The following is a 25,129-nucleotide window of genomic DNA, read 5'->3' as shown; positions in this document are numbered from 1 at the left end:
ACCGAGCAGCATCACTGACTTTCAGCTTGTTGTGTTCGTGGATATATGACTGACTTTAATTATCCACAAAATCATCACAATCTCTGTAAGATTAAGGTCGACTATTGAACGGCGTATATTTAAAGGCTTTAAAACCAAGTTAACGCTGAAAGTACAAACATCACTAATGTCACATAACTTTGCCGAAATGTGGCCAACAGTAATGTTTTAATGTTCCTCATTAGTAAACATTCGCACATAAATAAGTGACATATTCAGTACTTACTTTTGAAAGTTTTCTTTTTGCAGCATTTTTCTTTCTGCAAGTGTTTTTCTTTTTGCAAGTGTTTTCTGAAGTTGCAGTCCGTTCCTCTCAGGGCCATCGTACAATAGGGCATTAACTGGGAAAAGGGGGCACAAAGACATAAATTTCTTTCTTATTCTCATTTAAAGTGCTTTTCAGAAATAATGATCCGAATCTTACACCCAAAGTTTTAATCTGATGTAAAATGTATAGAAGTCCATTACTGTATATAGTAACTATCAGTGTTGGGGAGTAACGGAATACATGTACCGCTGTTACGTATTTAAAATACAAAATATGAGTAACTGTATTCCGTTACAGTTACCATTTAAAAAGGTGGTGTTTTGAATACAGTTACTTTGTTGAAATAAATGGATTACACGGCGGTACTTTCCTGTTTCATTTTGTCGCGGGTCAGGACTGTTTGGGTTTTGTTTGACAGCTACATTCTGTTGTTCCAGGCGGCAGCGCTAAGGTTGCCATGGTTACAGAGCGACGCTCTCTCTCTCTGTGACTGTGTGTTTCCTGGGTGAGAGAGCGCCTTTCTGTTGTTGTTGTCGTTGTTGTTGTGCTAAGCTAACAGGCAGAATGCTACAGGCATAGCTCTAAAGAATGTAGCCTCATGGGCAGTGTAGTCCGTGCTGCAGGGAGAATGGACTGCCATACACGTTATGTGTCTGTGAGGAAGAGGAGGGAGAAAAAGGAAAAGTACGAGTTGTCATCGAGCAAAAACAGGAGCTGGAAGCATGTAAATATAATAATAACCACTGCAGCCAAGAAGAGTGCCTGACGAGCCCAGTTGTAAGTAAACTGTTAAGACTCGACTGTACACCGTGTTCCTGTTTTCCTCCGAAAACAATAAGTTCCGTTGGAGCAGCCTTTCAACGCCTCTCTCTGTTGTGTGGGTCAACTTTGCAGACAAAGTAAAGCTTTTTTTCGGCTACGAGCCCGACACGAACCCGCCGTATTAGTCAGAGGTCCCTTTACTACAGTTCGGAGCCGCGGACCTTCAGTAACAGTAATAAATTACACAGCAATAGTACATTCATGTAGTTGTAAAAATCATAATATGTTAAGTAATCCAAAGTATTCAGAATACGTTACTGTCATTGAGTAATGTAATGGAATACGTTACAGAATACATTTTGGGGCATGTATTCTGTAATCTGTAATGGAATACATTTTAAAAGTAACCTTCCCAACACTGGTAACTATTAAGTCTAATATACCCTAGTAATCAAAGGAGCTTGCAAAGAAAAGCGTCTGGACTTCTTTAAGTTACTTGAAGACGTTTCACCTCTCATCCGAGAAGCTTCTTCAGTTCCAGTCAACTAATCAGATCATGCATCCATTAGATGTACAACGTACAGCTTATTGCACCAGCAGCATCTGCTCTTATATAACTATCATTAGCTTACAGCTTTAAGTGTGTAACGTATGTGCTAACTAAAAATAAAGACAAGATGATAGTTTATTACATTTTAATGACATTTAATGACATTGTTTCGGTGGAGTTTTTTTTGTTTTTTTTGCCTGTCCCATTTGGTTCTTTAGCCATCAGAATTGTTGTCTGAAGACCAACAAGGATACCCAATGAATTTACTTTGCCAAATGGATCATCGTGGCATTGCCGTATTGGTCCATTTGATCGACCTTTGTTTTTATTGTTTATTATATTTTATTTTCAGATGGACATGAGTGAGGGATAGGAAAGGGAGAGAGAAAGAGGAAGGAAAAGAAAAACAGAAGGGGAGAGGGACGGTGAGAAAGGGGGGGAGGAAAAAAAAATCTCCTGGATCACCTGTTGAGAGAAGAATAGAAAACAGGCAAAAAAAACAACAAAGCAACATACTAAACACAACACCATCGCATTAATCTAGCTAAGTGTAAACAGCAGTAAATACTGAATATTCAATGTTGTTGTGCAGCACACAGGACAGACAGCGCACAATGTGCTTTGAAGTAGCAGCCAAGAAAGGTGTAATTTAAGTCTACGAGCAGTGAACACCCGTGTGCACACCTGTGTGGATCAGTGTGCTTGTATTCAAATGGTTTCCACATGTAATGGTCTGCAAGAGGATGTAGCGAGCCATAGCCCTGTCTCCCAGGGCATGAAGCAGGCATGGAGGAGATCCAGGCCCCAGACATCCATAGGCCTCAGAGTGCGAGAGCCCAAAGAGGAGCACCGGAGGGGCATCGTGCCACCCTCATGGGAAGAGCTGAGGATCCCCAGACGAGGCGTCACCCAGTAGCCACCGAGCAGAAGCTAGAGGGGGCTGCAGCTGTGCCAGAGTGAACCGAGCCGCAGGCCCAGAGGCCGGAGGCCCGAGGGCCCCCCGCACCCCGGAGGAGGCCTGACCGAGCAACAGGCGCCAGGCCCCGCCAGGTAGCCACCGGGAGTGAGCCGGTACATACCTGAGTACCCAGCCCCGGACACCAAGAACCACCAATGCACCGACCCCTGAGGGCATCAGTCACCGGCAGGGAGTGTGGTGAGGGGAGATAGGCCTTGGAGGGCCTGGGAGTTCCCAGAGAGGTGGAGTCTAAGACCCGACCTGACATATAGACACAGACACAAACATGCATTCCCACCCTCATGCACACATATACAAACACTCAGCACTCACCCAACGTAAGGATTGACATAAATGGACATGTACACACAATCACACTCCCCAAACATACTCTATACCCCGGGTCCAGGTACCCTCGCCCCCAGAGGGGGAAACAGAACCCAGACCCAAGAGATGTTACCCTTCCCCCCGGGGTGGAGGCAAGCAGACCGTCCCAGGCTCCGCAGCAGCAGGGAGGCCAATCGGACAGCTCGGTGGAGTTTAATAAACTCCTTGCTATCTAAAATATAACAGGACACCGGAGTAAATTCTCGAGCATCTCACTTCTGATAATCAGCTGTCTGCTTGATGTTTATTCAGCTGTGTAAAAACTATAACTTTAATCTCAGCCAAACCGATTTACTCAGGAACAAATAAAACACTGAAAAAAGCCAAACAATAACATTTTTAAGTTATCTAAGTGACTCATATATCATGTTTAACCTGAGTAGCAAAAGACGGCGGTGGGTTTGAAAACGATTAGCCCAGAGTCCGGTGTTCTCACGGCTCTAGTTAGCCTAGCCCCCGCCTAGCTATCGAGCTAGTGGGTAACAGACGTCTCCGAAAACGTCGGAGCGCTTTTGAAAATATGCGGTGTCCTGATAAACTGAGCAGATATTTGAGGTTTACACAGCTACATTCTCGCCTGAAAATATGTTCAACGTTTATTTTGTGACCCAGAAAGAATAATAAGAGTAATGTTAAAACTAACTAGCTGCCGCCATTGTTGGAAACTGCGCTGGGCCGCGCTATGAATTCTGGGACACAGCTTCTTCTTCTTCGGGGTTTAACGGCAGCTGGCATCCTTGTACATGCAGTGCTGCCATCTTCTGTTTCAGTCCGTTATTACACTCTTAAATCCTGCTACTTATTCCTGCGTCTTTTGTGATCGTACAAAGCTTCAAACGACGCGTCGACTATTAAATCAGTCGTCGACGATTTTGATAGTCGACGTAATCGTGACTATTCGACTAATCGTGGCAGCCCTAATACATACATAAGGCTTTTAAACAGTTCATGTAAGAGCAGAACTGTTTTATTGACAAAGTTAAAGACAAAAAGTCAAAAGGATTAATCATCCATGTAACTGTGTCACTGTATGTCAGCAGAAACATTAACTCAGTTTGGTGTTTCAGTAAGCTGCTGATCTCAGACCTGCACAGATTCTGCTTTTAACACTGAGTGTACTCAGCTGCATGAAGAGCACATGAGATTTTCTCTGACAGCATTAAATAAAACCAGATGGAAGGTCAAACGTCTTCACTTGCATGTTGACCTAAAAGTTTAATCTGGAATTCTTTCACCTGTGAAAAGCACAGGACCTACTGGAGGATGTCAGACCCTCAGGCCACACTCATGAGGTCGTTTTCTGATTGTTTGGTAGGAGAGACGGGAGGACCGTTCCTGTTTTGGGGCTCGTCTCATCATTAGTGCAACAGTTGTTAATTTAACACCAAAGCAGCTGAAACAGATTAACACCTCTCCTACTTAACTGACCAGGTCAATATACCATAAGTTTAACTAACCTGATGAACACTTTTTACTTTAATTTATTATTATATGAAAATTGATGGCAAAAAATAAATAAATAAAGCTAAATACCGTTCAACAAATCATGCCCAGCATCTTACATGTCATCATTACAAGGCTTTGCATGGACGACTGAATGATTTGGAATGAATACTTTGGGTGATATCAGATTCAGAATCACATTTATTGGCCAAGTATATCTCACCTCATGTTGTGCATTTTCATCATTTTCCATATCAGCCTACCTCTCGGACCGGTCTCCCCAATGTTTGTGTAAAGTATGTTTGGTTTGAGGGTTCCTTTGTGAGTGTGCATGCGCCAACCAGCATGCTGCCTACTGTAACCCATAATTTCCTTCGGGATTAATAAAGTGGCTACATTCACCTTTAGTGTTAAACAAGCAGAAGTCCAGTCTTCTCCCAGGTTCCCTCGAGAACGCTCTTCACAGCCACCTCACACAGGACACAGTGTAGACATGTGTTACACGTTTTAAACAGCGATTTTGGAATCAACTTGTTTTTATGCTCCCATTTCTTCTGCTCAAGAGATTATTTTAGTATGGAGATAATTTCGGTTGGGGACTGAAATGACTGGGCCAGAGCAGAAACCTTTAAAAACTTTATTAGAAACAGAGAGCACTCATTGTGCACACAGTTCCAGCATGGCTTCTGTTCTTGGGAGGAAATGTGTTTTCGCCCCTCCCCCCCATCATTTACAGTCACTGCTCTCTTTAAAAGCCACTGGAAAACAGTTAAAAAACAAAAGAAAAAAAAGCTTCATAATATAACAGTACAAACAGTCTTCTCTTAAAAATATTAGAAATTATTCTTTACAGGCATGTAAAATGTAGTTCTGAAATACAGGGTGCGACTTTATTTTTCTTTACTCAGAGCTTTTTATGTACACGTGCACACACACACACACACACACACACACACACACACACACACGAAAGAGTCAAGGACTTGAAATCAGCCTGTCTGAGCTGAATGCAGACAGCAACTCAGAGAAGGAAGAGACCAGAGATGAAGTGCAACAGAACCCTCCAGAACAATGCCACCATCGAGCTTAGAGACCCAACACATGGAAGAACAAAAATTATAACCTAAAATTAATAATTTAATGAAGTAGTGAGGAGTAATCAGGGCTCAACCCCCCCCCCCAAAAAACCAAAATCATGTTCACCAGCATCATGTTTAGAATTTGCCCGGATACTTCACCATCAGATCATAAACATATTTTAAGACAACTGAAGTCAAAATTCTGAATCCATAAAATTGTCTGTAGGAAAACTTTGTGACAATAGTTTCAAAGGTAAGTACTTACATTTAAATCCCATTTAAACTTGTGTGCAAAAACATGACCAATAAGTCTTGATGCCAGCAGAATGATGGAGTCACCCTTTGGTGCAAACGTGTGACTAAGTAACTTGAGTGAATGTTTAAATTGGACAATTTTATTAAAGAATTCTGAGATCAGCTGGTTGAAGCTCAGATTTCAGAAGTCAACGTCACAACTACCCATAACGCCCACGTTCACTGCGCAAAGAAAGAAAATGTTCACTGAAATTAACTCCAACTTTTTACTGGTTGATGGAAAATGATTCGGCTGAATTTCAGACTTTTTTTTTTAAAGACTAAAGATGGATCACATTTAATGTTATTATTCAAATCAAAGCTACAATACTGAATCACAAATATGGCAGCAAAACAAAAGATCCAAATGTTAAAACAAAAAAACTGGTCTTTTAACATAAAATGGAATTTATAACTTACAAGAATCTCAGCTGTGAGAAATCAAACCCAAAACTTTACATCATAATTTCACTTTAAATAAAAAGAACTGAACAATGTTTGTGAGTGGCATTTTCACTCACTGTGAACAAGTTTAAACAAAAATTTAATATTTTGAAAGAAACAAAGTGAAAATGTTTGAGATCTGCTGGCAAATATTTGGACTCCCTTCATCTATTTTCTTGGCAGTAATGATCTTCCATACAAATTCCAAACTGACCTGCTAAACTTCAAACTCAAAAATAACTGAAGGAGCTGAAGAGTTGAAGTATTTTACACACAAAAAAGCTTCTTCAACAAATATCTTTTTTTCTTCTGCTGTAAAAATCAAACATTTTTCTGTGCTTAACCAAAATAAAAGCTCTAATTCCATTTAAAAGAGACCAAAAACACTCAGGGCAGAAAGTGAGGACAGTTTGTTTTCTAGAGAACATATGCAGTAGAGATGTGTGCATCAACAGCTTCACGAATCTGTTCCACCTTAAATAATTCCTACAAGCCCGTGACCTCTGACCCCTGCAACCAGACCAAACAGGGGAGGGGGGGAAAAGCACAAGAGCAAAGTGGAGGGAGGGAAATAAAATAAAAACAAACCAAAGAAGGAGCTCTGTGGTGGCTAACAGAAAGTTCCTCATGTTTCCTTAGACGGGAATCGAGGCGTCCGTAGGTGTGGGGACGGCGCCCGTGGGCCATAACTGATGGAGCGATGAGATTCCAACAGTACGAGTCGACACTCACAGGAACAAAGTGGATGGAGTTTTGTAAAGTTTTTGTCTTATCGTGCCCTCAGAGCAGACACTGGGTGGAATCTGTGGTGAGAGGGAACAAGCTGGATGAGTAGGCCTGGGTGGGCGTGTCATCACCTGCACTCCACAACCACAGTGTTCTGAGTGGGCGAGGCCGATGACGGACTCATACCAGTGTCTGAGGAACCTGATGAGGTGGATGCCATTGTGTTGGACACTGAGACAGAAGGACAGAGACGGACAGAAAGACACCTTTTAGTAATATAACCCTGATAAGCACATCACAGCAAATGGATTCATCGATGAGAAGCAAAATTATTCAAGGATGGAAACTGAAATGCTTTTCTAAGAAACAACAGATTTGGGCTAAAAACAAAGTTCATCTTTGAACAGCTGTACGGGAAAATACTGGAGTGTCCAACACTAACCCTCAGCCTCTTAGTAAATCCAACACGTTACTGATTTCAAAATACGATGTCGCCTTGTTCTCAAGTTTATTGCATTCACCAGAGTTTCTGAAAACTTGACTTTAACTCAATTGAAAAGCTTCACCACAGGGATACGAACTCATCCGAGATCTTTAGTAGATGCACGTTTAGTATAAATGTGACAAAGGTGACTTTGTTTTTGAGTTACAGCATTTACAAGATCTGTACAACACGTGGCTGAGGTCAAACTCAGACTCGAACCATCCACCATTGTCAGCAGCTGAACCTACGGTTTCAATTTCAAACTACTACATCGCTTGGTTCTCAAGATATCTACTTCACAAACATGTGTGTCTGGCCTCCAGTGGGATGACAATACCCCACGAACACGGAGTAAAAATCTATCCAATCTCTTCCACTTATCCGTTTCAGGGTCGCTGGAGCCCATCCCAGCTAGCATAGGGCGGGAGGCAGGGTACATCCAGGTTGCCAGTCTGTCGCAAGCACGGGGAGAACATGCAAACTCAGCATGGGCAGGAAAACAAGATTACATTAGCCATATCGCTCCACTGAGTCACATTCAGTGATGACTCTATCAAGCGCACCCTGCTGTGCCCACCACTGAATTTCTGACTTCCGTAAAGGAGTCACTGGAAATGGAATGGTTCTCCTGGACTGGTCTAACAGACCTTTTCCACTTGGGTCGGCTCTATTTGGTGGAAGTACCTGGTACCAGGTTCTCTTTCTGGACCTACTCAGCTGGGATTCCAAGTGATCTGAGGTGATTCAAAAATGATGTCATGCCACCGATTGGCTAGTCGGTGGCATCACTCGATAAGTCACGAGAGCATCTCCTTCACAAAAACCAAAACTGCCATTTTTAAAGATCTGGCAATGAGAGAAATGGCTACAGATAAGAAGCAACACTGAGACCAAGTCAAGCAAAGTCGGTACTGGTGTAAAAGAGCTCTACGAAGAAAGCAAGCAGATGATGTCAGCGTTTGCCTGCAGGCCCTCCTACCTTCTCTTTCCTTCTTTTTTAGTCTTTTCCTGCGTCTGTCAATAGACGCAACCTCAGACTTCAGGGTCATGTAGTACTTTCTGATCTCTTGCAGCTTTTCCTGGAGGAACGAGATCCTTTCTGTGCTTGACATGCTGTCCAGCTCATCTGAGGAAAAGTGAAAGTGGACACAGATCAGATTAAATCTCAATTTTAAAAAGAAAAAGAGGTCCAACAATTTACAATTGTTTAAAATCTCTCAGAGCATCCTTCAGCATCAACATGAGGTTAAAGTTCAGGTGGAAGCACTTTGTTGTGTTTATGTTGTGCCGTGAAACACAAGTTTGCCCACAGTGGCCTATAGCTGTGTCATTTGACATGTTTGAATTGTCAGTTCAGTGTCAAACACTGTGTGTGTTCGTACCAAGTTGGAAGGTCCACTTGTAGGTGCGTTGAGGGGTGGAGAAGCTCTGTTTGTCTTGTTTGTGAGAAGACGGAGATGAAAAGCTGGGACGAGACTTCTGAGACTTTGACAGAGACGAGAGCCGAGACTGGTCCTCGCTGTCACTACTGTGACCTGGAAACAGTTTACAACACTTTGTAATGCAGTGGTTCTAATAATCTGCTGTGCATCTTCTCATAGGAGTCGTCTCTGCATTCACAGTGCTCTGTTAATCGGCTGGGTCACATTAACTCAGCAATGAAATGGCTCCAAAACAACGGCGTGCTCAGAGGGCAGGTATACCGCCGACTCACCTTTATTGCAGCGTTCGTGTTGCATGTAATTACGTCGCACTCAGAAATCAAAAATCAGAAATCACAAAGTATTAAAACATTTCTTTGGTTAATCAAAAAGGATTAACCGTACGTAGTACTTGGTTGGACCACATAAATATGACGTGGAAACGTTCTGTGGTTTTAGTCAGCTGATGGCACTGCTGAGGTGTTCCTGCAGCACGGGTAGCACCAACACTACAACGGCCAACAGGCTCACTGCAGATAAACTTTGACAGTTGTACTTTTACAATAATAAATATGTGCATCTTACATTTTTGTGTCCAGCTCAAGTCAATTTAAGAAAAATAAAACTGGAAATTAGCAGTTTCACACCGAGTGTGAAGCACAGCTGGAGCCTAAAATGAGCCAAAATTCATTTCTACCTTTTCATAATGTTCCTCCTCTGTAATATTTCATTTATGCTATTTGTTACGTCATTTGTTATGCCCTTCATTAGTTTAATGTCTATTTTAACTTCATGACCTGTAAATGATTAGTGTTACATACTTGTTCACAAAATCTGACCTCTGACCTTAATATGAACATCAATTCGATTTGATTTCAGTTCAGTCACAGATCTGAACTTGTCTGAGACTGTTGGTAGATGCACTGATGTATCATTTTGAAGTTCTTGCGTTCACAGAGGCAGCGTGGGTGTCCACTGTGCCCCATCAGCCTTTCTTATAGTCTCCAAGCTTCACTTCATTGACAGACTGATTATCAACCAAAAGTCCAGAAAAGCTCATTAAAGTTATAAATTGATCGGCATGCAAGTGAGTGAAATAAGTATTTGATTACCAACAAAAACATGTCTGCAGACTGCCTGTGGTACTCCATGACCTTAATGTGCTTCTTTAGTTGTATTGGGATACTGATGCTGGAACTGAAACCATCCATGACCCATCTTCAGTGCTGTGGCTGAGGGAAAGAGGTTCTTGTATACGATCCACAGTTGTCCTGTTCCCTTAGCCAAAGCACACGTCCATGCCCAGTTTGCCCAGTGAAGAAGTGGATTCTGTGGACAGTCTTATACATATTACTAGCTCAGTATCAAATTGACTGATTGTGATCTGTGTGCCCATGTTCTGCAATTTGACTAGGTTGTAGTGGATTCAAATACTTATTTCACTCAACGACATGCTACTCAGGTTATAAATTATGTGACATGTTTTCTATTCTCTCTCTGCATTGAAATAAAACACACTGTTCACTTCTTTGGAAGTGAGCAAACTTACAAATTAAGCAGAGGATGAAACGATCATAATGCAACTTGAAGAGTTCAGAATAACAGCAAGATTGGACTTTTCCAAACGTCATCTGGTTCAACCTGCAGAACAAGTCTTCATCTGATATTTACAGTACAAGCTGCCACTGACCTGCTCCGTTCTTCTCCACCCTCCCAGGCGTTTGTGGTCGTTTCTGGTTCCGTTTCTGTTTCTTGGCTGACGGGCTGGAGTTACAGTCAGTCAGCCTCTTCTGACCTGAAGGGTCAAAGGTCATATCTTACTTGTGATACAATCCAACTCAGGGCTCGCAAAATCACTAGCCCGACGTCCCGGGGCTAGTGATTTTTTTCAGTCGGGCTACCAAAATCTATCTCTTCCCTGCCCGTCGGGCTATTGTAGGAAAAATATATGTCAATGCTTTTGCATTCTTTCAGAAATGTAGCTGGGTAATTATGTCATTGGCATCGGTGAGCCACTGTCAATATGTGACATATTGAAGTCGCGTTTGAATTTGCGCTTGTTTTTTTGCTTTCACTTTGCAATCGTGCGAACTGTGTATAGAGAGCGACAGCACTGATCTGTGAGTGATGATAATTTGTGCACCAATTCCTCTGACATCGTCTTATTAATCGTTAGCTTACTATGCAAACATGACAAGTGAAATCTCCCGCAGCTTACACATGTGAGAGGTTGATCGCGCAGAGAATCGCTGAGCTTATGTGAGTGCGTGTGTAAAAGCAGCAGGATATATATTTTAGTTCTGCTGAGCCAAATAAGACAGGTCAGGGTGAAGAAGTGACAGCCAAAGAAAAGCTTACCACAAAACGGAGAAGTTATGACAAATCAGACTATAAGGCAAAAAGAAAGTGCAGCTTTATGGTTTCATGGACAAAAGAATTTCTGTGGCTGCAATATGACGAGCTAAATAACCAGGGCTGCACATAAGTGGTCCGCAGGTGCGCATTCGCTGTCAAAATAAAAAACAAGATATGAAGTTGCAACGCGTGCTTGCATACATAAGATTTTCTGGAGGAGGACAGACATTTGTTTAGAACTCTTAAAGATGTCGAAGAAGCTCCTTTAAGCAATTACTTTGGTTTTCTTCCACCTCCAAAGAAATGTCAGAAGGAGTCCGAACCACAAAAGAAGCACGTATTCTTGGAAAAGTGGTTGCAGGAGGTGAGCTGGCTTCAAACAAATGATGAACGCACAGAGATGTGGTGCAGAATGTGCCGTGAAAATCCCACTCTAGGACAAAAACACTGCTTTTTATATGGATGCAAACGCGCGCTGCAACTTCTTATCTGGTGCGCGTCTTTTATTTTGACAGCGAATGCGCACATGCGGACCACTTATGTGCACCCGTGTAAATAACATAATGTTCTGCCGGGTGTGTTGTTGGTTTTCTCTCGATTTCTGAGTCGACAAGCGCCTTTGTTACTGGGACCAGTCATTTTAAGAAAGGCCCCCATTAGAACCCATGAGAAATGCAAGAAATGCATTATTGCTCAGTCTGCAATATCTTTCCCAGAACAAACACCAATTGCAAATAACATACTAAAAATAAACCTGAAAAATCTGTTTAGAACAGCTACTATGTTGCAAAGAGTGAACTACCACTGGCACAATGTAGCAGTCTTTGCAAACTTCAAAAAGCAAATGGCCTCGATCTTGGTTCCACTCGCCTCTTACCCGTGACTTCAGTGGAAATTTCAAATTCAGGATCTGACACAGACGGATTCATGTCCTACACAGTTCTTACAAGTTCATAGAAATTTCTGTTCAATTAGAACCAAGTATTTGAGTTGATGATTGTAATTTTTATACAATGTTGTAATTTGTGTTTCAGCAATTTTTTGATTAATGTTTTGTTTCCTTTACAATATTATACTTTAATGTATAATATTGTAAAGGAAACAAAACAGGAAACAAAACATCAATCAAAAAATTGCTCTCTTTCTTTTTTTTTTTTTATTTATTCGGGCTACTTATATTTATTTTGGGCTACCAAAAACTGAAGAGTCCCTGCCCGAAGGGCTACCAGGGACTTTGAAATTTTGCGAGCCCTGCAACTGATAAGGTCACATTTCTGTCTGTTGTACCATTGTGCTCTTACCTCTGTCTTTATTTTCCTGCAACGAGAGAGAGGTGGAGGACGAGGAAGCACTGCCGTCGAAACCAGGGCTCGAGTCTCTCTCCTGCTCGCCCTTCACCACACCCCCCTCCTCAGTGTCACACTTGCGTAGTTGGTGCGCCTCGATGGGAGTGACTTCTGGCAGAAAGGGCCTGGCCTGAGGCTGAGGGAAATGAGGCGTATGAGGGGAGGGGAGGGAGGAATGGATGAGGTGGGGGAGTGGAGGGGGGGCTTGTTGCGACTCATTGACTATAGGGAAGTGATGCTCCAAGGAGGGGATGGGCTTCTCCTTCTCATCTGTATCATCCAGGTCCACCTCATGGCAGACCAGTGATTCTGGATCCATCTGTGGTTCCAGCTCCTCTGTATACGCCGGCTCCTGGGTTTCCAGAACAAGCGAAGCTGTCCCAGAAGGCATGACCGGTACCTTTGTGGCTGCACCTGTAAGATGCTCCTTTGACACCTCTTTCTGTGGCTCTTCTGCTGGGTGGGGCTGTTCCTCTGCCATCACCACTGCCTCACTGCTCTTCTCTGAGTGGAGTGGTAAGGGGGAAGCTCCTGCAACCATTTTGGTGGTCTCCTCCTGCCTTCTGTCAGGACGGGGTTTCTTTTCTGCTGTCTTTTGGTCTCCTGCCTTACGCTTGAGTGCCACGCTGCTTCTTTCCTCTGTCTCCTCCTCTGCCTCCTCCTCCATCTCCTCTGCTTCCTCCTCTTCAGTGGCAGAGTCAGTGTCCGAGTCAGCAGGAGACGCCTCAGGCAGGAGGTGTGGGGTGGGGAGACAGTGGAGCACTACCATGGGCTCGTCTTGCCTCTTAAAGACGCTATGAGGAGAAGGTGATAACGCTGGTGCCTGAGAGCGGCTGGCAGTGGATGCAGGGCTGGGGTTGGAGAGGGGGACTCTAGGGGGTGTTTCAGAGCCTGCCTCCCTGATGTTGCTCCTACGACCTTTCACTCTTGGCGAGGATGCAGGAGTAGTACAGTTGTCCTCATCGGTGGAGGAAGGCAGAGAGGAGGGCACCTGCTGCTCCCTTTCAGGAGGAAGAGGAGGTGGGGTCCTACTCAGACACATCTCTGGAAGTAATTCTTGCCTTAGAGACGTTTTGTTTTCGTCTTGGACAGACGCCGTCTTTGTGACTGGTGACATTTGGTTGTCTTTGTCCAGATCAGCTGGCAGCACTGCAGCTTCCTTTGCAGGATTCTCCCCCTGCTCTGCCTCCTTCCTCTCTGATTGGTGTAATTCTTCATGAGTGTTCTCCTCAGGCATACTGGGACACAAGGCTAAGGCAGCATCCGGCAGCTGAACTGCTGCTGCACAAGTTGCTGTATTGCTGTGAGGAGATGCCATGACATTAGCTAACCCACTTGCTTGCTGCTCCTCTTCTGCTTCCTCTGCCTTGGAAGGTGAGACTTCAGCTCTGCCTTGCCATGGCGATATTTTTTTGTCAGAAGGGTCTTCTGATTCACTTTCATCTGAGGAGTTCCCAGAATCCTCTGCAGGATGGACATTGGTTGGTTAGTTAGTAATTACTGAATGGCTCAATTACTACAAACAGAGCTGTTCTCACCGTTGGATGCTCTGTCCGAGTCGTACATGCCGGAAGTCCTTCTGGTTCTTCTCCGGGGAGTGTCTGCAGAGAGAACGACACATTACTCACAGAGACACACCTCACTGTGATGGTCAATTCAAACTGGACAAATACAGCTTTTCCTGACAGGCATCTTGTGACGTGAACATACACTATTGCCAAATGTATTCACTCATCCACTGTACCACTATAGGCCTGTCTGTAAAGGCTCTCAGTCATTTTCTTTCAAAGCTCCTTAGACCACTATAACCCTACAAACCTGATGAGGCCTTCAGATTACTCAGAGACACTCCATGAATAGGTTTCTCCATATCACCAGGTGCAGTGGTGTATCTGATGCCACTGCATGATGAACTGGGCCTTCAGTTCCAGTCAAAGGAATTCTTGATACTTCGGCATACCAAGTCATTTTAGATCGGTTCATGCTCCCAGCTTTGTAAGAGCAGTTTGGGGATGGACAAAGCATGCTCATGAGGACATGCACGAGCAGGTTTGGTGTGGAAGAGCGTCACTGGCTGCAGAGTCCTGACCTCAACCTGCCAGAAGACCACTGGGATGAATTAAAGCGGAGACAGCGTGGCGAGCCTTCTTGTCCAACATCATTGCTCTACCTCAAATGTACACGACTGGTCAAAAAGTTTTAGAACATGTCGTTGAAGTCAGATGAATATCTTCAAATGCTACAAAGGTAAGTGGTGAACTGCCACAGTTTAAGAAAAAAGAAAGTTTAAGTAACCCAAAACTGAAAAATAGTGTAATTTTCATAATTATACAAAAAGAACACAGCATGGGTTAACAGTTTAAAGCTGTTCTGCAGCAAAGGAGGCTGATCAGCCTTGGAAGCTGGTGCTACTAATTCCTACAGGTGTTCCAACCTTTCTGGATTACTTACAGCCCCGTCTGTCTGCATAAAGCAGTGTTGGACACACTGTGGTACCCTCGTCAGCATCAGCTGAACAGTACTGTGCTGCAGAAAGCAGTGTGTTGGTACAAACATGGTGAGAAAAAGGCAATTAACAATGGAAGAGAGACGGACCATCATAACTCTTATAAATGTAGGTCTGTCCTACAGAGAGACTGCAAAGAAAGTCAAGGTGTCAGTGAGTCCAGTTTCCTTCTGCACTATGAAACAAACTGTGACAGGAAGAGTCTGACAGACCCAGAGACACGACTGAATCAGGTCATGTGATGGCGGCTCACAGGACAACAGCTTCAAGCAGCTTAACAGTGCTCGTAGTAAGAAAGTCTGTTTCAGCTGTGAAGAGAAGACTTCAAGCTGCAGGTTTGACAGGATGAGTTGCAGCGAGAAAGCCAGGCAAGACAAAGAGGCTTGTCTGTACCATGAAACACCAACACTGGACTGCTGAAGACTGGAAGAAGGTATTATGGACCGATGGATCAAATGTGAAATCTTCAGTTCATCACACAGGATCTTTGTCGTCGAGTAGGTGAAAGGATGGTTCCACAGTGTGTGTCATCACCTGTCAAACATGGAGGAGGAAGTGTGATGATCTGGGGCTGTTTGCTGGATCCAGGGTCGGCGACTTGTAGAGTGGGAGGCACCATGAACCAAAACAGCTACCACAGCATTCATGCAGCACCATGCAATGAGACTTTTCTTTTTCTAAGACTTTTGCCTGGTAATGTCCTTCTGGGAGGACGGTCAAAAACTCCCATAAACACATTCCTAAATACTGTAGAAAGCATTCCCAGAAGACTTGAAGCTGTTATAGCCGAGCATGGGCCAACATCACATTAGACCCTATGGGCCAAGAATTGGATGTCACTCAAGTTCATATGCTGGTGAAACCAGATGAGGGAACATTTTTGGCAATAAAGTGCACTACTGAGTGGATTTCTTTGGTATCGGCATGCTCTGTACAGCTTACTGTCTCCGTTGGCCATACTGGAAGTGTCAGTCCTGCTGCTTCTGCAATTGGATAGCCCTTCGCTACTTGAAGTTTTGCTACGCCCAGTGGAGCTGTTGGGTGTGGTCCTGATCTGAGGACGACCACGTTTCCCTACAGTTGGCCTGACAGCCGCCATCAGTGCTGGCTTCTCTTCGTCCTTATCGAGCTCGTCTTTGGTCTGTTGAGTGGAAAGAAAACAGTGAGATGACAATAAAAAGGATGTTTGACCTTAGGATGTCCGTTCATCTCAGAGTGAAGCTCAGCAGGTTTTGGTCAGACAGCCAAGGTAATTCGACATCACAGGACACCTGTCCACCAAACAACCTCTCAGCTTTAACACTAAGCAGTCACACAGAAACATTCCCAGTTACTCAACTTTTATTCATCACATGAACCAATGGTTACTTTTCACCTGTATTTAATGAAGAAAGCTTTTGATCACATTGAAACTCCATAATTATCCATCCTTAAAATTTGTGACGTGGCATCTCACCTTCACCTTCTTCTTCTGCTTCCTCTTTGTTGCTTTTTCTGTAGGCCATATAATTCGGTCAGCCTTCACCCACTCATCATACCTGTGCATCAGATACACAAACACCACCAGGTCACACCATCACCTAACATCCCTAAGCACCTGTGACACCAACTTTAGTTTTTATTTTTTCCAGAGTTTAACTGTGGAGCATCTCTGCAAACATAAAATATTTTAAAAGTCTAAACAACAAAAAAATAAGAAGCAATTTCATGGCCACCACAAGATCATTCAGCAACTCCATGTAAACCACCCAAAAAAAACTATGTCAGCACGTGGCATTTGGTTGCTTGGGAAGAGGAGGAGAACGGAGCGACTGCAGCTGTGAGAGCAGCATCAGTGTGATGGGAGAGACTAGTGACATGGACACTGTGGTCAGTGTGCTTTCCTACTCTTCTTTCTATCACGTGTTAAAACAATGAGGTGACTGCTGAATGTCACAGGTACTGGCCAAAGAGGCAGAAAAGGCTCAACTGCAATGTCAACACTGTCTCCACGGAGACAACAGGAGGAGCGATACACCACCTGTTCCAGGTAAATATTTGTTAAAGTTGTACAAAAAACATCTGAAGCATTTCCTGGAATCTTAGGTAAATACTTTTACACGATTTTGTTTTTTGCAGCATTTTTACACAACTTTTTGAAATTTGCATTTCAAGTTATGAAAATGATTCATTAAACATGTTTGTGGTTTTCACTGTGAACAAAAAGCTTTTCCTACTCTGATTTTTGTTTGTGAGGGTGTGCTTAAAAAACAAAGAAACAAAACCATACGTGGCAAAGTAAAGAGCTTTTAAAGGTGAAACAAAGTCAAAAACCACTGTCCTGCACTGGTAGTATTCATATGCAGTACATATGTAGTATTCACTGTACACAGGCAGCGTGTGTCTGACAGACTGACCTGACATTCCAGCCGTAATAGTGAACCAGGTAGAACTGTTCACCATTGTCAATGTCAGTCTTCTTGATGTGGGCCTCATAAATCTTCTGAGTCTTTCCTCTTCCGTACTTCACCCTGACCTTCGTTCCAGTTACAGTGTCTCCGTCTTCTTCAGTCTCACTCCTGACACACACACACACACACACACACACTCACTCTATCAGCAGCCAACATCAGTACATGCCTGTATTGTATGATTAAGACTACTTTTAGCCCTTTTCCACCAGCACCTACTTGGCTTAGCTTGACTCAGTTTTTAGGGTTTTCCATTAGGTGGTGTTGCCTGATACTGGGTATTGTTTTAGTGTCTGTTAGGTCGGGGTTCCAAGTGAGGTGAGTCAATCCAAAAATGCTTTCCAACAGACTACATGTCACTGATTGGCCAGTCAACAGCATCACTTGATGAGTCGACGGCATCAGAAAAATCAAAACATTTTTGAAACCCAGAAACGAGGGAAAAAATAAATAACGCTGTGATCCCAGAGTCTGACAAAAACATACAAATGATGTCCGGGGCCGTGGTGCTGTAATGAGCCCACGCACACTGAGCTGACAGAGTCAGGTCGGCAGTGCAAAAGAGGCTTTTGTTACTGTGTAACATTATAATAAAAGAAAACTTAGTGTATGAGCTTGTACAGTGGTTGCAAAAGTATTCGGCCCCCTTGAACTTCTCCATATTTTGTCACATTACAGCCACAAACATGAATCAATGTTATTGGACGTCCACGTGAAAGACCAACACAAAGTGGTGCACACGTGAGAAGTGGAACGAAAATCATACATGATTCCAAACATTTTTTACAAATAAATAACTGCAAAGTGGTGTGTGTGTGTGTGTGTGTGTGTGTGTGTGTGTGTGTGTGTGTGTGTAATTATTCAGCCCCCTGAGTCAATACTTTGTAGAACCACCTTTTGCTGCAGTTCCAGCTGCCAGTCTTTTAGGGTCTGTCTCTACCAGCTTTGCACATCTACAGACTGAAATCTTTGCTCATTCTTCTTTGAAACAGCTCCAGCTCAGTCAGATTAGATGGACAGTGTTTGTGAACAGCAGTTTTCAGATCTTGCCACAGATTCTCGACTGGATTTAGATCTGGACTTTGACTGGGCCGTTCTAACACATGGATATGTTTTGTTTTAAACCATCCCATTGTTGCCCTGGCTTTATGTTTAGGGTCGTTGTCCTGCTGGAAGCTGAACCTCCGCCCCAGTCTCAAGTCTTTTGCAGACTCCGAGAGGTTTTCTTCCAAGACTGCTCTGTATTTGGCTCCATCCATTTTCCCATCAACTCTGACCAGCTTCCCTGTCCCTGCTGAAGAGAAGCCCCCCAGAGCATGATGCTGCCACCACCATATCTGACAGTGGGGATGGTTCAGAGTGATGAGCAGTGTTAGTTTTCCTCCACACATAGCGTTTTGCATTTTGGTCTCATCTGACCAGAGCAGCTTCTTCCACATGTTTGCTGTGTCCCCACATGGCTTGTGGCAAACTGCAAACGGGACTTCTTATGGTTTTCTGTTAACAATGGCTTTCTTCTTGCCACTCTTCCATAAAGGCCAACTTTGTGCAGTGCACGACTAATAGCTGTCCTATGGACAGATTCCCCACCTGAGCTGTAGATCTCTGCAGCTCGTCCAGAGTCACCATGGGCCTCTTGGCTGCATTTCTGATCAGCGCTCTGCTTGTTCGGCCTGTGAGTTTAGGTGGACGGCCTTGTCTTGGTAGGTTTACAGTTGTGCCATACTCCTTCCATTTCTGAATGATGGCTTGAACAGTGCTCCGTGGGATGTTCAAGGCTTGGGAAATCTTTTTGTAGCCTAAGCCTGCTTTAAATTTCTCAGTAACTTTATCCCTGACCTGTCTGGTGTCTAAATCCAATCCAGAATCTGTGGCAAGATCTGAAAACTGCTGTTCACAAACGCTGTCCATCTAATCTGACTGAGCTGGAGCTGTTTCAAAGAAGAATGAGCAAAGATTTCAGTCTGTAGATGTGCAAAGCTGGTAGAGACAGACCCTGAAAGACTGGCAGCTGGAACTGCAGCAAAAGGTGGTTCTACAAAGTATTGACTCAGGGGGCTGAATAATTACGCACACACCACTTTGCAGTTATTTATTTGTAAAAAATGTTTGGAATCATGTCAGATTTTCCTTCCACTTCTCACGTGTGCACCACTTTGTGTTGGTCTTTCACGTGGAATTCCAATAACATTGATTCATGTTTGTGGCTGTAATGTGACAAAATGTGGGAAAATTCAAGGGGCCGAATACTTTTGCAACCACTGTATGCACATATCTTGAATACAGGAATAGAAACAATATAAGAATACTGTGATACCATAACGTACAACAGAAGTTTAGCTTCTGCTAATATAAAGACAGTCTGAACATGATCGCATATTTAAATCCTTTCACATAGATTTTTTTAAACCGAATAAAGAAAATAATATAACTTACTAAGAACAGTAATAATAAGCCATAGATGTAAACTTCCACCTCTGTAGTTTTCGGATTAAGCTTCTTGCTCATTTTGCATGTTTTTAACTTCACATTTCTGCATCAGTACAAACGATATTTTTCTTTACTTCAAGTGTAACTTTGTAATTATGTTTTTACACCGACTTCATTTTCACCTTATCTTATTTACTCACACCCATGTTTTGGTTCCTATTATTCATTATTGTTTTGTGTTTACCTGTCTGCTCTCCTCCTCTCCCCCTCCTCCTCTTCTTCATCGTCCTCATCCTCCTCGTCATCGTCAGAGCCTCTCTCAGAGTCATCATTTCTTCTGTTGCTGCGTCTCCTCACCTCCCTCTGCTGCTCCTCGTGGTTCTCTCCTTCTCCTGGTCCTCCTCTCTTATCCAACTTGGAGGAGGTCTCTCTCTCTGCTTTCACCCGACTCCCCACGCACCTCCTCCTCCCCTGAGAAGAGACGGGGGCAGAAAACATTTCATGTGCTGAAATACTGCTTCGTTGGCTCAGTGTGAGCTTATGCAGCACACACTGGTTTGGGGTGTCAGCATTTCTGTTGGTGTCAAAGAAATCTCTCACTCTTGGGGATGACTGTCTCTCCTTCACGTCTTCCTTCTCACTTTCGCTCTCTGACTCCACCTCCTCCTGTTTGTCAACAACTGTCTCCACCGTCACCGTTGGTGTGGAGGACTCTGTTAACGCTGCTCCCGCTGCCTTTTGACTGGCTGGTGTGGCAGGAGGGCGGGGGTTGTTGTGATGGATGGTTCTGAAAGTAATGGCTGCAGAGCGGCAGTACTCCTCAAACCCATAAAGGTACCTGACGACACAAATAAAGGGTCAGTGGTCTGTGTGGCACGAGTTATTAAACAGCCTTCCTCTGTGATAAGACTTTGCTACGACCACCCACACAATAGAGCGTTAGCTGTCATACTTTTACTAGTGACAGAGCAGTGATCGAACCACTCGTTCTGTGTGCTTATTAATGCTTGTAGGCGCAGAGAAAAGCCACACTTACCCTTTGCCGATACAGTTGAACGCCGTGTCGTCATGTTTATGGGTGGCAGTTTGTGCCTAGTGTTTGGCGAGCGGAATGGCAGCTCCGCTGAGTGTGCGCTTATCGCCGTACTAAAGGAATAAGGCGAAGGTACAACTTGCTCGATGACGCTCGTCGGACTTTGCATCTTGTGCGTGATAAAGCGAAAGATAGACGCGCGTGCTGGCCTTCAGTCCGTAATCAGGCGATGTCTTGATACCTATTGTCCGTTTAGGTTCACTTTCTTCAGGTGTACCACGTTGCCTAGTAAAAATAGTTTCGTTAAATCCAGCAGCAACAACAGTAAGCTAGTGCACATTCACACTGTGCTGATAAGCGCCGTCATCTAGTTGGCACCCTTACGTATGTGAGTTTGTCTTACTTAAAAGAAGCACTTTTCCACTTTTGGTCTTGTCCGCCCAAAGAACATCCACTCCAGCAAACCTTCTGGCTTTGTGTTTTGGTCCAGACCAGCAAACTGCTTTTATGGAGGTGATTAATCAAGTGCGTTTAATTAGCAGCACCTGGTTCATACTTACTCTTTTAACCTCTATGGAAGAGGTAACTTGGTTTTTCACAGGACTGCATCTCAACATGTCTGAAGGTTCTCAGACTGATGAGTTGGATGACTAAGGAAAGAGAAGCGTCTGGACTTCTTTAAGGCTACGTCCACACTAATGCGTTTTCAAACAAGACGGCGTTTTGGCTCAAGGAAAACGCAGCGTTTTGAAAACGCTCTCGGAAACGAAGAAGGTGCTTATGTGTCGCAGTGTGGACAGCGAAAACAGACTTTTTGAAAACGATGACGCGTGTTAGTCATATGATGCGCACCTTAGCTCGTGATTAGGTAGAGGATCAATAGGAGGTCCACGACCCTTCTAGGGACACTCTCATAGGGCTTAAAATCTGGGACTCTGAGAACGAGCTCCTTAGAGCAGCACTCGGGCTAATATCACTTCAATAAATCAGCCCATGGATTCCTAATCTTTTCAAGTTGTTTTGAAATGGCCTTATACCCCCTCCCTGATTCATGAGCAGCATCAATCAATCCTCTAGACCAGGGGCGTCGAACTCCAGGCCTTGAGGGCCGGTGTCCTGCAGGTTTTAGATATCACCGTGAGTCAGCACACCTGAATCAAATGATTAGTTCATTACCAGGCCTCTGGAGAACTTCAAGACATGTTGAGGAGGTCATTTAGCCATTTAAATCCGCTGTGATGGATCAAGGACACATCTAGAACCTGCAGGATACCGGCCCTCGAGGCCTGGAGTTCGACACCTGTGCTCTAGACACTGATGCTTTTACCTCCTTGGCATTATATTAAAACATACCTGAAGGCTGCAGAGCAGCAAACTGCTGGTTTTACACATGGGTCACACTTACAGGGGATCAATTAACACGTTAGCAGCACTGCTACTTACCCTCTTAATTCTTAACACACTGTATATGTTGAACACCTTCTGCATATGATGATGTCATTTGTCACATGCTATTCATGTGGCCATATTCACCTAACTTTATGATCTGCTAAGGACCAGCTAATTGTTTCCATCATGTTCTGATATGATACTGTCAGCAAAGAGGTTATCACCTCAATAAATCAGCCCATGGATTCCTAATCTGATCCATCTTTACATGGTCAGATACAGAGTCAGCACAGCAGTACAATTTACAGAGAGGAAATATTAGAAAAACATCAAGAGGTTAAACACACAACACTGCCTGAAAGGCACACAGCTGCTGCAGGCATGTAAAAACCTTGATGTGAGAAAAAGGATTTTAAAGTCTTAAATAATCAGGCCCCATCTCTCACAGCACCGCATCACCTCGAGCCCTGGGTCAAACCTGAAGTTACCTTGTTAAGCGCCCAGTTCAGTGTAATGCTGATCAGTGCATCACATGCAGACCTCGACCCAGATCCAAACAGAATCAGAACCAAAAAGAGAAAATTGCTTTCTGAGCAACTTATTGTTCTTACTTTTTGTAGGCAGTCTTGACATTGTAGGACGCAGCAGAGTTGAGGACAGGGATGCCCAGATCTATGTAAACCTGCTTCCACACTGTACCAGACTCAATCTGAAACACACGAGGCAGAGTCACGTCACAGCTAGGCACGCACTCCTTCATGTTCATCAGCTGCACACACAGTGGAACCAATCAGGCACTAAGTCAGACAGCCAAGAGGACCATCAGGAGCTCAGTCCACTACTGGAACAGCACTCACATGACCCCACATTCACATCAGTCGTACGATCTGGTAGTACGTGTGTCACCTTCTCACCTTGTGGCAGCCTCCCAGGTGATAGACCAACCTGTAGAGCTTGAAGAGGTTAAGGTCTTTGTAACCCAACACCGGAGGCTTGTTGATGGGAGTCCCTGAAAGAACCAGAGACTGTTAGAGCCAAACATCACAGTTTTAGTATTTACAAGACTTCTTCCTCCTAGCGTTTTTCCCGCTCGGTTGCAGGGTCCGCTTTTCTGCAAAGTCGTCTCCACTTGGGTCGGTCAAGGGCGTCGGTCAGATCGGCTTCGATCTTCTTCACGTCGTCCTTGATTCGGTCCATCCATCTCCGCTTTGGTCTGTCTCTAGGTCGACGTCCTTGGGGGCTGAGCCGCAGTGCTGTTCTCACCACTGAGTTCTCATCGCTCCGTACCACATGTCCGTACCACCGCAGCCTCGCTTCTTGCATCTTATCTGTGATTGGCGCGATTCCCATCCTCTTTCTAAGGTCGGTGTTCATGACGTGGTCCCATCGTGTTAGGCCTAGGCACCATCGCAGCATCTGCATTTCCATCGTGTGAAGGGCTTGTTCGTGCTTTGCGGTGGCTGGCCAGCACTCGGATCCATAGAGGGCGACGGGGCGCACTACACTCTTGTAGATCTTTGACTTGAGGCGATTGGGCATTCTTCGGTCACACAGGACGCCGGTGACTTGGCGCCATTTCATCCACGCTGCGTTGATCCTGGCTCGTACATCTAGTAGGATATCGCCGTCATTGCTGATCATCGATCTGAGGTATTTGAAATGAGGTACTTTCGCCAGATCTTCTCCATCGACGCTGATCGTGCCGTCGGTCTGGGGGCCAGCCTCTAAGTATTCGGTCTTGTTGGTGTTGAGCCTCAGGCCGAAGTCAGCTAGGCGAGTCTTCCACTGCTGCGTTTGGTATTGCAGTTCTATTCGCGATTCATCGGCCAGGAAGACATCGTCGGCGTAGAGAAGTGTCCAGGGATGGGGTGACTTGTTAGTATTTACAAGACTAAAGAGTCTTAAACCAAAACTGACAAAATGTTTAACAATTGAGCCAAAAAAAACCAAAAAATTATTTGAATTATTAGTTTGTTTTTTTAAAAGGAACCTTAAGATCACACCTGAGTAAGTGCAAAAGAAAGCACAAGGTTTGTTTTCAGATAAACAACGTTATTTAACAAAAATGAAGCCAAAATGGTGAAACAGTGCGTTTTAGTCAGTGAACAGGAGTCAGTAGGTCAGTGCCCTCACTGCTGGGTCAACCAAAGGCATTTCAGGGAGGTTTCAGGATGACGTGACAATAATCAGGCCTAGACAGAATAAATGCACCAACTAGTTTTTAAAGCATCATCTTGAGACAGGATGTTTCCAACTTTTAAGACATTTCTGCTTTAAGTGACAGCTTTTTAAGTAATGGTTTAATTACTGCCACCTTAAAGGCCTGTGGGATATGGCCCAATAGCAGGAAGACACTGCTCATATTTAACATTAATGGTTGGATTTCTTTGGGCAGTCGTGTAGGAACTGGCTCTAACAGACATGCTGGAAGTTTGGAAGAAGCAACCACTGAAGGCAAGTATATGGACTGGCTCTTACATAGTGCTGAGCACTCAAAGCACTTTATATTCATACAAGTGCTGTCTGTGTACATGTCACACTCCAGTGAATGTATCAGAACGTATCGAGGTTCAGCATCTCGTCCAAGGATATGCAGGCATGCAGACTGAGCAGTCAGGGATTGAACCACCAACTTTCCAATTAGCAGATTGCGAAGTTGTCTCCCGTTCAGACAGTTCATCTCTTGAGTTTGGTCCATGTTTTTATGCTTGACAGATTCATAGGTCAGTGTTAAGCAGCTCAACAAAATAAATGGGTACATGAAT

General features: G+C 44.0%; 1 protein-coding gene across 2 annotated transcripts in view; it reads right to left on the bottom strand.

The window, feature by feature from the left end:
* Window positions 1-6,533: 6,533 nt before the first annotated feature.
* Window positions 6,534-25,129, bottom strand: part of arid4a (AT-rich interactive domain 4A) — a 36,409-nt gene continuing 17,813 nt past the window's right edge. For both annotated transcript variants that reach the window (XM_026151544.1, XM_026151545.1), the window contains exons 13-25: window positions 23,279-23,373; window positions 22,976-23,073; window positions 20,543-20,780; window positions 20,187-20,413; window positions 17,459-17,620; window positions 16,519-16,600; window positions 16,005-16,203; window positions 14,095-14,157; window positions 12,512-14,020; window positions 10,546-10,650; window positions 8,817-8,969; window positions 8,414-8,560; window positions 6,534-7,181 (exon numbers count right to left, since the gene is read on the bottom strand). In XM_026151544.1, coding sequence (XP_026007329.1) covers window positions 7,078-7,181; window positions 8,414-8,560; window positions 8,817-8,969; window positions 10,546-10,650; window positions 12,512-14,020; window positions 14,095-14,157; window positions 16,005-16,203; window positions 16,519-16,600; window positions 17,459-17,620; window positions 20,187-20,413; window positions 20,543-20,780; window positions 22,976-23,073; window positions 23,279-23,373 — 3,182 coding nt within the window. In that variant the 3' untranslated portion in view covers window positions 6,534-7,077. The remainder of the gene's footprint in view (window positions 7,182-8,413; window positions 8,561-8,816; window positions 8,970-10,545; window positions 10,651-12,511; window positions 14,021-14,094; window positions 14,158-16,004; window positions 16,204-16,518; window positions 16,601-17,458; window positions 17,621-20,186; window positions 20,414-20,542; window positions 20,781-22,975; window positions 23,074-23,278; window positions 23,374-25,129) is intronic.

This window comes from Astatotilapia calliptera, chromosome 19 (genome assembly GCF_900246225.1).
Source record: "Astatotilapia calliptera chromosome 19, fAstCal1.2, whole genome shotgun sequence".
Lineage (NCBI taxonomy): Eukaryota > Metazoa > Chordata > Actinopteri > Cichliformes > Cichlidae > Astatotilapia > Astatotilapia calliptera.
The sequence above is the reverse complement of the archived record's forward strand: the minus strand, read 5'-3'. Positions and strand labels throughout refer to the sequence as shown.